This window comes from Trachinotus anak, unplaced genomic scaffold (genome assembly GCF_046630095.1).
Source record: "Trachinotus anak isolate AG129_WGS33_773 ecotype Australia unplaced genomic scaffold, CSIRO_AGI_Tana_v1 ptg000013l, whole genome shotgun sequence".
NCBI classification, from domain to species: domain Eukaryota; kingdom Metazoa; phylum Chordata; class Actinopteri; order Carangiformes; family Carangidae; genus Trachinotus; species Trachinotus anak.
The window spans coordinates 18,774,717-18,788,013 of NW_027273864.1; the positions used below are offsets into that span (position 1 = coordinate 18,774,717).

At 40.0% G+C, this 13,297-nt stretch overlaps 1 protein-coding gene across 1 annotated transcript in view; it reads right to left on the reverse strand.

The window, feature by feature from the left end:
• The window catches only part of foxj3 (forkhead box J3), a 71,086-nt gene that overhangs the window by 34,385 nt on the left and 23,404 nt on the right, over positions 1 to 13,297 (reverse strand). The window contains exon 2 of the mRNA XM_071493196.1: positions 7,030 to 7,536. Coding sequence (XP_071349297.1) covers positions 7,030 to 7,350 — 321 coding nt within the window. The 5' untranslated portion in view covers positions 7,351 to 7,536. The remainder of the gene's footprint in view (positions 1 to 7,029; positions 7,537 to 13,297) is intronic.

The window sequence follows — 13,297 nt, forward strand, 5'->3', positions numbered from 1 at the left end:
GTCAGCTAATTACTTCAGTCTATAGCTCTGACTGGGAGAAAGGCCAAGCCTTAACTAACAAGAGAACAAGAGGAAAACTAGCTATGCATCAACCCTTATTACACTGGCAGACATCCTTCGTCCTTGGCCTCTCATATTTCCCCAAAACTATCAGCTGAAGAGCATGCCTCAACAATACAGACTGATTAATGTTTTTTCAAAGGCCAGAAGCTATGACTAAGTATGTGTGCAGGGATCAACAATCCATCATTGTCCAGTGTTACCTGAATTATAAAGGAATCTTAAACAGAAGAAAAAAAAGTGTTGCAGCACAAGTGGTGTATCCCAGCCTATGAGTCAGACATTGACTTCGACAGATCTCATTATCACAGAGGAGGAAGTTCACTGAATCAATTGATGACCATGGTCAACAGCTTTTACAACTGGCTGCTGTATCACATTGAACAAAAACAGCGGTTAGGAGGGAGTTGTTAAGGGTCAATGCCTTTTAAAAATGATAAGAAAAGACATATATAGATATAGGGGATGAATTGAGAGGCCATTGCCATGACTGCCAAAAAGACAGCTACAGTTTCAAGTAAAATTGAAGCCAACATCTCTACACAGGCCTGCAGGCCACAAGAGGAAGCGATAGAAGCCTCGGGCCTTTTATGTTCTGCACTGCAGTCAGCACTTCACTCAGCGGAGTGTGGGGACAGCAGCTCCTGCCAAAATGTATCCGTGCCAAGGCCTGCCAGCCTGCTCTCCCCGCCTACTCTAAGGGCCAGAGCGTGAGCGGTGGGGCGCCGGTAGGCGGCTGCAAGGTGAGGCTGGTGGGCGGGTGGCCAGGCTGGAGCTTCCTGACACGGGAACCCGCCTCACAGCAGGATCAAACTGGCTGCCGAGTGAATCACTACCCCTCCCACCACCTGACAAAGTCAGCGCCGGGCTAGCACGCAGTCACTTTTTGCTGTCTCTACAATTAACCAGGAATCCAGGATGAGACAAATGTACTAAAAATACAGTTGTTAACGCCGCATCACTCATCAGACTTCATCTCAGCCAAAGTACACTGTACTAGAAGAAAGAAATTTATGAAATTGGAATCATTGTGGAATTGGGCTGATGCATAGGTTACAAAAAGGAATGGAGTAGCTCTCTAAATATGTATTGATGTTGCTGAAAAATTCAGTATCAGCAAAGTGCTTAAAATTTAAATGCCTGCTTTACGGTGTAATGATGGTACAGGTTAAGAAAGTAGATGAAGGTATCAGAGAGTCTAGCACCAAGGCAATTTTACACTTTCAGATTTCAGGCACTGCAAACCTTAGCTTGAGGTGGAAGATAGGGGCAGGAAGTGCAAATGCTCATTCCTAAAAAATCTTATTTAAATAAGCAACAGGAGCAGGGTTTTTCTGAGCTGTGGCTAGTCACTAGTCAGAAGCAGGAACATTATCTCCAGAGTAAATAATGTCCTGGAGGACCAGTAGCTACCCAAATTGCTTCTTAAAAAAATAGAAAACCGCTTCAGGCTGCTATTATTAAGCCTCAGATCCAATGGGAAGTTGAACCTTTGATCTGTTTAGGGTACTGTGTATTTGCATTTTATAATGAGATCAAAGCAAGGTCCAGGGCCCCTGCAGAAGGCAGCTCTGTGCCCCATCTCTGCACATTGGACGATTTACAGACCAAAGCTACAATTCCCTGTTAACAGGATCATGTAAGAGCTATGGACCTCAGTGAAAATGCAGTGGGAGATGTTTGTTAGGCAATCAACAGTAGCTTACATTCTCTTCCAGCTAATTTTCTTTTCCTGTACTCAGGTGTGGAGGAGAAAAAAAATAAATAAAACCATGCCAGTAGCAACAATCTCTTCAACAGTTAAAAGTTCAAGAGCAAACATTTCAAGCATTTTGAAACTGGTTGAGAATTGCTCCACATTTTCTTTGGCATTCTTCACCTGGAAGAAATGCAGTGGGGAATTTACACACTTTGCCTGAAGTGAGCCTACAAGGATCTGAGAGAAGGTTTGTGATGAGCATGGAGGTCAACATGTGAGAGTGTATGTGAAGTCTCTCTATTCAATACTGCTCCTGACCATTTTTTTTAAAAAACAGAAAGCATACCAGAAAAGAAATTGCACACACTGTCACTGTCTTTGGCTGAGATGAAGTGAGCAGAGTCTCACATTTTCAGACAGCCTGATCAGAGCTGGAGCTGGGAGGAGGACAGCGCATAGTCAGAGGGGGTTAAGACATCCATGATGAATTGAGAGGGCTGTTTGCTTTAATTAGCCCATCCAGTGTGAAGGTATTATTATAGCTACACCTGAGAAACAAAATGTTGTAAATTTGTGATATAATATTTACTCAAATATATTTCTTGTACTATATACAAAGATTTGTTCAGCAACAAATACTCCTCTGTTAACAATTACTGCATAAATATCATATGGTTTCAGGCAATTTAAAAACTCTGTTTTATTCGCATAATACTCATAAGTTTGAAATGCTCCTGTGTTCTTCTCATGATTAGAAGTACTTAAAAGTTTATCTGTCTGTCTGTTTCTATGTCTCTATATACTAAATAGACCAATTGTAATTGACAAAGCAACACTGACAGTAACTTAAAAGCTTGAAATTCATAATTGGTTAAGACTGTCTCACTCTTCTTCTACCCTGCTGCCCATCATGATGTGCTCAGGTAGGGGAATACCCCCTCCCCTGCAGCTGTCTCCTTGAAGTGTCTTGAAGCCACACATCTGCAAATCATTTATGCAACAATTGCCCCACAAACAGTTGTAGCGAAAGTGAGAGAACGCTGATTTGCCATTCATGACACGCAAGACAGCATCCGTGAAGAGAGAGAGCAGATTCGAGAAGCTGTGACAACACATCTGGAAACTATATTTAGCTGCTATTTCCATTCATTCAATTACTCATCATTGAAAATCTTTTCTTTGAAATAAAAAAAAGTCCAACATGTACAGTGGGGTCCAAAAGTCTGACACCACTTCAGAATAACTGTACTGAAATGTTGTTATAGATTCTTAAATACTGAATCTGAGCCAAAGTTAAAAACCTTTATATAATTTCACATCTCTTCTTTGCTAAGTGATCCTTACAGGGCAAAGGCAAGTTCTCCTGACCTTCAAGTGGGAGAAGACTGTTCCCATTTACCTCTTTACCTAGTATTCTGTGCCAGTTTACATTGACTGTAATGGCTTTGTAATGGAAGAAACTGAGTGAGACGTAACAGAAAAATCAGGAGCAGATACATACAGTATACCGCACTATAGAAAAGTGCTGCAAACAAACGCCTATACATTTCTTGGACGTATGCTGTATGTTTAGGGATACAAGTATGTGAAATATCCTTAAGCAATCTGGCAGATCTTCAAAAAGCCATGTTTGCCATGCAAGGAACAGAAGGACATGGCAGCCACAGTAATATGAATATACTATGATGAATTGTACACAAGACTGCTTAGACAAACCTGCAAAATATGAATCAAAAGTGCCTCAGAGAGCCGGAGAGGGTATTAAGAGGAGCACCATCTAATTGCTTGCACATAGATGCCAAGCACATATTCTGCACTCTCGAAGGCGGCGTTCACATTTTTGACCTTGATGAATTATCTGTTTTTATTGACAGCACTTATTGATATTTCTTAAAAGCGCAGGCTAATGGAGTTCTATTGAGATGATTAAATGAGTTGCTGGTGCCCGGATTAGCCCAGTCTCATCTCGCCGGCACAGCTTGCATTATCATACAGAACAGACGCATGCGTGCGTTGAGTCCCAAATTCCTGCGACTGACATCTCCAGGGGAACAGAGAAGAGATGACTACATCCGACCTACATTCACCCCACCCAGGCATGCTGGCTTTTCCAACTAATTACACACACAAACATGCATACTCAGTCACATTATAGGTGGATTCATATCATAGTAACAGTCACAGTGCAGGGAGAACATTACTACTGCATGCATATTACAGAATTATACATTTTCAATTAGGCATTATGCTACTTCCAAAGACGTATCTCTGAGGGTTTTAAAAGCAATAAACTCTTACAACTGTACAAGCTCCTAGTGACCTCCTGATGATTGGAAGAGAAACTTTTCCCAGGCTTTTGCACAGGCTTAGATGAAAATATAATTTGTGCGATGGTTTGTTAAAATTCTCCAAGCACAAAAACATTAGGAACAAACCTAAGGCTACTGCAGCTTGTTGAAATGCCTCGGGCATGGAAACAGCACTATTGGATTTCATTCAAATGCTCCTTATGCAATGAGGAGACTTTATATATACTCTATACACATTATTTCAGCAGTTTAGATTCTCAGAAAAAAACTATGGCAGGGGAAAACACCCTATTAACAAGAATTGAGAAAAAAAATTGTGACGCAGGCTCGAGCCCATGAGCACATCTTCAAACCGTTTCCTGTGCTGTACAGCATCCTTGTTTGAGTGATGTGGTTTTTCTCACTTTTAAATGTGATGGGTATTTCTACAGTTGCAGCCCACATTTAGGCCAGAATCTGTTGATCTATGCAAGCTTTTACTAAACCAGAAAGTACTTTAAGAGCGTCAATCTCCACCAACGCTAATTCTATAACTTGCTCTTATACCCAAGGCATCATTCCAATTACGTCAAATCCATATTAGCTATACCTGTTACTAAAAAGAAACCCTTACCATTTTAACATCATATTTCTGTTAGTTTCATAAAAAAAAAAAAAAAAAAAAGAAAAAATTTAATAATGCAAAAATCTCAAAATCAATTGTTCCTTGACCATGGACTATCTGTCCATAAAACTTTATGGTACCTAAAAGAGTCAAAAACATAAGAGCCTTGGCAAAAGTAATTAATGAATAAACATATTGAATACTATGCATTATGTACTCAGGACTCACTGGAAATTAGTATCAGGAGTGGCTTATCCGCAGGAAATAAAGTGAACATTAATACACATAACCCCTTAAAGTAACTCTAAATTATCACAGTCAATTTCAAAACCTTTCAGAATCACTTTATACAAAATTTTCACAACTGTACTGCTGTAATATTACAGTTGTTTGCTGTGCATTTAGTCTTAATTGTCACGTTTTCAAAAAGGCCCTATGATCTATTAAATTTAAAAAACTGGTGTCAGTTAAGATTTTGTGACATTTCAAAATCTTCAATGATTATCTCCAGGACTGTCAAACAAGCATTTGAATCCATAACAATATCTTTAGTGTTTCCTGACCATGTGACTCCAGAAATGACCACCTGATTTCATGATAAAGTTGCACGTGACAGCAAAGAAGTTTCCAAAAAAAAAAAAAAAAAAAGTTAGAGTTACATTTGCATTGACAGCCATACACATTAGCCAAGCTTTGGTGAATTAATATCACCTAGTCCATTCTGCTGCATCTACAGTAGGACTGTAAGTCAGTTGGTAGAGCAAAGCTTCAATCCTGCCAGCAGCACTAGTCTGATTCCCACTGAGGCCACCCACTCTAAAATGTATAAAAAGTGTATGAATTCAAGTGCTTTGGATAAAAAGTGTCAACTAAATGTTGTGTCTTATGTACTGTTATTTTAGTTTGGCAAGTTAGTCACACCCTCATATTTCCAAGCAAAAAAAGTCTGTGGATATGTGTGAGAGTTCACCGAGTCCACTTCAACCCACTTAAATGATGATTTACTCATGGCTGCTCTCTGGATACAAAGAAATATTTGCAGTTTAAGATATCTAAATGGTGGCGCTGCGATCACTGAGTGCTACATGCTCTGCAACTGGATCTGAACCTGAAATGCAGCAACAAAGACAGTGGAAAATAACTGCTGCAACCTTATCTCTTTATCTAGAGAAAATTGTACCTGTGTGCAATGAATGGGTAAGTTCGATGCTTAAGAAGGTAGATGGTATACAAAATGCAGAGCTGACGTCAGTGTGGAGTGAAAATGCCTGTGTCCTGATGCAGGAATACATGCAGACCGACAGCACATATGCTGCTGTGTTGCTGACAACTAAATAAGGGATGATGAAGGTAAAAGAGGAAACAAAGGTCGCAAAATAAAACAATTCATTTCCTTACAAAATGCCTCGCCACAAAAGCTAAAATCATTCCATTTATAATAACACATGCTTTCTCATCTCTGCATCACCTACACACACACACACACACACACACACACACACACACACACACAGACACACACACCTCCATACAGCCTGTACACATGCCAGATCTTGTCGCCCCAGGAAATGGGCTTCATACATCTTGTCTGACTGCAATAAAGCAGTGCCTAAGATTCTATTTCCAATAAACGTCGACTGATTGGAAAACTCATTCTAATATCAATTTCCATCTGGGCCCTTTAAAAGGCAATCAGCATAGCTTCATCTCGGTATATCATGGGCTCCTTGAGATGATGACACAGCACTGGCTCTCTCCTTCTGCATAATGGCCTTCTCCTATCAAGGCATCTGCAATGAATAATACCACCCATGAATGGACTATTTAGTCTGTGTTCGCACAGATAGGGGCCACTTCTCTGAATATTAATCCAGGGTTCTACACTTCATATGGTTCTCTCAGGGCTGCACCATTTTTCATTCAGAGGAGTAAGGCACTTAGAGTGATTTGACGTACTCGTAGTTTCGCTCAAAGCTTTCTCCGAAGTGACAATGGTGATTACCAATAGCATCTCACTTTTTTTTAGATGCCCAGCAACCACAAAACAACGATTTAAGTCAAGGAATGTCAATTTCAACTCTTCTGCAAATGCTGTCAACAGCTTAGTACAAAATATAAGGTTAAAGGGGAATTTCCACAAGTGAATAAATTGACAGAAGCCGAACCGTCAACCAACTTTAACTTTAAACAGCAGTAAAGATGATGTTCAAACTCTGACATTAAATCAGTGTCTGTAGAATTTTAAAGCCCTGGTTCAGCCACAACCAGGAAAAAATATTATGAATATTACAGAATCTTAATTAACTCTTAAATTTTCCATTTGCATTAAATGAAGGGCAGATGGATCTCTTTCTCACCTTCCAGCCACTGCCCGCCTCCCTGTAGTAGGGAAAGTTATCACAGATCCACTGGTAGATCTCGCTCAGTGTCATCTTCTTCTTTGGCGAGCTGTTGATAGCAAACGTGATGAGGCTGGCGTAGCTGTAGGGAGGCTTGCCATCCTTGTGCTGCTGCACCTCCTCCTGGTCCAACGTGGTGTTAGGATCCAGTAGGGTACTCTTCTTGCCCATGCCTGGCCCGTGGGCATTCTGGGCGTCCGCCTTGCGGATGGCCGCCTGCATGGTCAGCTGAGGGAGCCAGTCCATGGAGGTCAGGCTGCTCTCCAGCTCCGACGTCATGGTGACGGCAGGCTGGGCAGGAGGGGGGTGGGGAAAAGGTGGAGGTGGTTGTTGTTGTTGGTGCTCGGTGACTGATGGAGAGTTGATCAAGTGTGAAGTAACAAACTGAGAGCAGTGACAGGTTGGGGATGAAGTCAGGGCTCCCTCAGCTCAGGAATTGAGCATTGCGTCTTCTGGAGGCCAACTCTGGAGGAAGAGGAAACAGAAATGCCTTAGTTAGTTAATTCATCAAATACTCTTTGTTACATTACTAAACCTTGGAAATAAAACATATACATATTGGCAACATTGCAGAGAATGAAAAGAAACGTTAGTGAGGAAACAGCAAGAGCGTGCCTAACATCAAAAACCAAGTGTTTTTGTAAAATATGCTTATATTTGCTGCGCAGGAGATCACAAGCCCACCACTTTCTCCACCACTTGCTGCTCTCAAAGCTGACTCATAGCCGGGGCTCCATCTGCACAAGGAGAGAGTAAATGCCAGGCAATTGTTTTCACAACTGCCAGCCAAATGGGGGAATGGCTCAGGAGGAATTCCGACTCTCTTGAGGGTAGTAAACCCCCTCTCGTTACTTCCTTGCCTGCCAGCTTGCCTGCCCCCTCCCCTTCCTCCCCCAAACAGAGCCTCTGCCGTAAACAAGCCAGTCAGTGTCGTCTTGCAAATTGTCCTCAGCCCTGTGCGTGTTTGCCGTGCTGTGCAGGGTGCAGCAAGCAACAGCCTGTCTCACGGTCCCTTGCGGCACACTGCCCTCTCTATCTTAAAATAGAGGGGCAAAGTAGAAAGGCCTAAAGTTACAAACGTAGGTGAACATGGGCATTGGTGGAGGGAAAAAAAAATGGAGCAGGATGACACTGCAGTCTGGCTGAGGGGAAAAAACAGAACAGGCAGAAGAACGAGGAATCCTCACCAAGTTGTGGGATTTTTCTCAGGACTAAGCACGCTCATACGAGTGTGTTTTGAGTGTGTGTGTGTGTGTGAGCATGTGTGAACCTTGACAGTCAATAGGTCAGATACTGTTTCTTTCAAAAATAACATTTGTGTGCATTGTTGAATTATAGCCAATTATTACCACTTAAACAATTTTTCAAACTTCTTCCAACACTTAAAGATTATTCCTAAACACTGTTGCTAAATATAATATAATTACACCGATTCCATATTGTGTTGTTCTTATCATGATTATAATATCTGCCTTTATCAAATTGTTTTCAAAAAGGTTTTAAGTCATTTAAAATATCTAGTCAATTCAGAGACAGTTAGGTGGAATATTTGAGAATTAGTTTTACATCTCTCAAAAAGTGGTAAGACATTTAAAAAAAAATAATAATAATTTCATGGGTCTCTGCTGTAAGTATGAGAAGCAACAGAAATAGTAAGAAATTCCTAAATTGGGTAAACTGAATTGGTGGCAGTTGGTCAAAAGCAGTTTGTTGTTGTCCCTTTCAAAGATCTCTCACAGCAGGGGTTAGCTAGCGCCCAGCAACCAATTCAATATCCGCAATCAGTGTAGACAGGCACAGCCAGATGATGAAGGCATTTTTCAGACAGGCATCCAGACAGAATTTCAAACCAAATCCGGTTGGGAGAGATCATTAATGGAGTTGAGAATTGGTCTCAAGTCTTCCCTTATAATCAGTGTTGGGTTTCATAAGGTGCTGTTAAATTTCTAATCTAAGTTTTTCTGAGGAAAATGTTTTTACATTTTGATTTCCCCTTTTAGGCTTGAAAGGTGCGTCTGATAGAGAACAGTAGCTGTGGTCAATTCATGTCAGAAAAGATTTTTTTTTTTTTAATGGAAAAAGGTAAAACCAAAGGTCTGAGTAAGTTCTTCAAACAACTCTTGCAGCATAATGCTCTCCTGTGCTGGCCATCTGTATGATCAGCATGTTTCAGTCTGTCTGATGTTCACCAACTCTGGCCAAACATGCTACTTTTGGCTGAGGTTTGATAAGAAGCTTTAAAAAGGGGAGATAACAAGACAGGAATGCAGCATATTTAGCCATACTCTGGCAAAATGGTAAATGTTTGGAACATACTGAGTGTAACGATGGACAACAAAGAAGGGATTATGCTGCAGGGGTGGTTCGCAAAGTTTTTATGGATGTTTTGATACTTTTTTTTTTTATTGCGAATACTTATAAATGTTAACTGACTAAAACAACTACTCTAATTCAATGACAAGAACACATCAAATGTTGTACGGCCATCCTAGATAGATTTGTGGTACAGTTTCTTTCATCTGTCCACTTCAAAAAGAGCTGGTTATTTACTTTTCACTGTGCTTTTTTAATTCTTTCATTATATACACTCATGCCATGTCTGTTCACATGACTGGAGGGCCTTGATGGAAACACCAAAGGGTTTAGAGTAACTCTCCCAACCTCTGCAGTCGTGAGCAGACTAAGAGATGAGCAGACTTACAGCCGACAGGTGAGTCAGAACTACTGGTGGAGAACACTTCCTGACCCCCAAAAAGACAAACAAATCAAACAAAAGGTATCTCCACCCAGTAACTGAAATAAAGATGACTCACAAGCAACTAATGATAGTTTTTACTACATAATTATCAAGAGTGAGAGATACCAAAATTTTCGTATTATCTACAAAAAAGTGGAAAAAGTACAATAAATAAATAAAATAAAATAATAATAATGATGATGACGATGATGACGATGATGATGTTCAAATTCATCTTTAACTTTGTTTATTGTGTGATTTGTCTCTTTTTTGGCAAATGAAATAGACTAGAAATAGACGAGTGTACTGAGGTGGAGAGAGACTGTCACCATAAAAGTACAAATGTGTAAAAAAAAAAAAGAACAATTACATTTAATGAATACGAATGAAATGAAATGAATGAAAGGAAACCAGGTGAAGTTATTAACAAAAAATCCACAAGGTCTAACATTTGCCATCACGATATTATCATGTGCATTATTATCAGGATATCAATATTTCATTCTTATCAAATCTATAAAATATCGTATCAGGCTTATTTGAATATTTAACTGCATATTAGTGCACATTTGAATATCTGTCACATCAATCAAAGGACCTAAATATTGAAGATTATTATTGTACACTTTTAAATCAAGCCAGCTTTTCTCAAGTTAGGATTTGCAATTTTTCTGTTTTATGTCATTATAAACTAAATGTCTTTCAACAGTCAGCTGGTAGGACAACATTTTTTGATATTTCTAATACTACATAATTAATCGATTGGTTCAGAAATTTGGCATATTAATCTGTACTGAAAAAAAAAAAATTAGCTACAGCTCTATAATACAATTCAACCACACTGCAAACTTATAGCCTACAAAATGACCATGGATTTAAGTCATCCTTCATCTTGGTGGTCTTGATGTAAAGGTTTCCATTGACACCAAATGCTCAGTGTAATTTGGAGTAGCAGGGAGGAGGAATCAGGTAGAGCCTTCTGGTGGCTGCTGGAGGTGAGCTGATTGAGGCAAGGGTTGATGAAAGGCGCTTTGCCCGCTACACGGAGACGCACGCCATTTGACCCTCCACACTAATGATCCAGCTGCTACATAATCTGTAGGGCCAAGTCGGTGTCTTAATTAGAGAACCTTGGGCTGTGGCAGGAATGATGAAGCATAGCACAGCCAGGCAGTAAGGCGGCCCCCCTGCTGTCTTCATTACCCTGCCAGGCTGTGGGACAGTCAGAGCAGGGACAAGCCCCAGCCTGCTGCCATGTCAAGGAGGACTGTCTGAGTTTGTTCACAAACGGGTCTGGGGGTAGGCAAAGGAGTACTGAGGAAGCGGGAAAGATGAGAAGAAAAGCCAAAGGAGACGAAGCAGTAGGGGAGGGTGTGAAGGGCACAACCATGCTGGCATCAGGCCTGGCTGAGAGCAGAAGGGCCAACAGTAACTGCATCGAAGAGGTCTAAGAGTTCAGACTCTATGATTACGAGCCCAAGGAAACAGACTACGTTCCTACTCACATCTAGCCACTTTGATCTGGCTCTAAGAAAATGGGGTTCCATCACTGTCACCGCCAAAAAAAAGAAAAATGAAAACTCTCTCTGTGTCTCGACTTTAATTTGTTTTTAGAATGGAGCAAAGAGTATTTTCGGGGGCCGAGAGGGAGAAATGGATGGTCAAATTCATTCTCTATTCAACACTCAAAGTTTCTTTATCCTCCAGGGATTAATGGCAGATTTAGTTCTGAATGAGAAACTGAAAGCATTTTTGAAACATCTTAATTTACCAAGTTCTTGACAGGACTTATCAACGTTCCTGCTGCCAACAGAGCACTGACAGCAAATCAGTGATTGTGTACTGTGTCTCAGCTACGAAGTCTGAAGTGGCTCAATCAAACTGACAGCATGATTATTATACATGTGTCAGGCCCTCATTTATTCAAGAATCCCCATTGAAGCAACAAGATGAGTAACAACCAGGGATTACTCAACATAACATAGCAGATTACCTCAACTTCATCATGTTAGGCAAGTACGTACTGAAATGCAAGTCAGCAACTGCGTCATAAAATCAGCGCTGTTCCCAATATCCACTATTGCAAAACTGATATCTGTACTTAGCAAGCACTTAAAAAGTTTAGTGATCCTAACAATGTATGGCCCAGGATTAAATTCATAGTTTAAGTGTGATTTTGCTACAATGAATTAACTGTCTTCAACATTTTATATAATTACAATAACCAGCTACTTAATTTTAATTTTACTTGAGAATCGTTTAATAAATGTGGGCATGTCTGGACATACATATCTGTAATGGGGTCAGTACACTTCAAACAAAGCGCTTGTCACACGGTCGAACATTGTCTGAAACCTCCTTTCTTTTCAGACTTCAGAATATGGTGCTTGTGTCCATCAAGATTTGTAACTTTCAGAAACTGACAATCTGACAGCGATTCGACCATATGCAGCGATTAGCCAGGTGACCAAAGGTCAGAAAGTAAGCAGGGTTTTACTCATGCTGTCTTTCTTCAATTCTTCACACAACTAAATCCATCAATGCTGAAACACAATGAAAGCCTTTGAGGAAGGACTGTCTGAAAGTCTGCGCTGTTTGAACCATAATCATATCTAACCCCTCTCTGGTAGGCTTTTCCAACCTGACTTCGATCGTGGCCATTTGGATCAATTATAAACAATTTTTCCTTCAGATGTGGTTAGACAACATAGAGTACGCATCAGTTTGTTACCTGACCTAAACTCATGCAGAGGTTAAACATTATCACAGAGGCAGTTTGGATCTGGCCTGAGCACAGAAAAATAAAAACAATGATTAAAAATGATGTTGGGATTATCACATTGAGAAGCTGTGGTTCACACATCTAAATGTAGCTCATTTTACAAAAAATAACGTATAGTAACATCTAAAACATTATTCAAAAATTCAAGGATTTAATATGATGAACATGCTTGATGACAACATTTTATAATGTAATTCCTACTGGTGAATATTGTAAATATACACCAGACTATAGCATCCAAAGGATGCTGTATTCTGTGATTTGAGTCAGTTATAATTTACCATTTATACCCTAAGCAACAGCATCTAGTGTTACTGTTATTCCTGTGTCCAGTTCTATGTAAATGCTACGCTATGGTCCCTACAGTTAGGGATGGGAGTTCACTGGTTTTCCAACTTGCTTCATCTAGAAGAACCTGATGGTAATTAGACTGTTCCACAGTTTAATTGTTTAATTGCATCTTTTATTCTACAGAGAACAATCTATTGTATAGCTGTAACTAAACAGTACTATATATAGTCCTCAGGTGCAGCTTGCCATTGGTACTCACTAAATTTGTCTTCTTCATTAAAACTATGTAGCTATACAACGATATTGCTCTGAAGCTTTTTCATTCTTGTATACTGACGTACCCGTTTTCAGAATTTAAACAAAGATGAATATATATGTTTTACAGATAAAGATGTGGTAAGTGAGCAACATTTTAA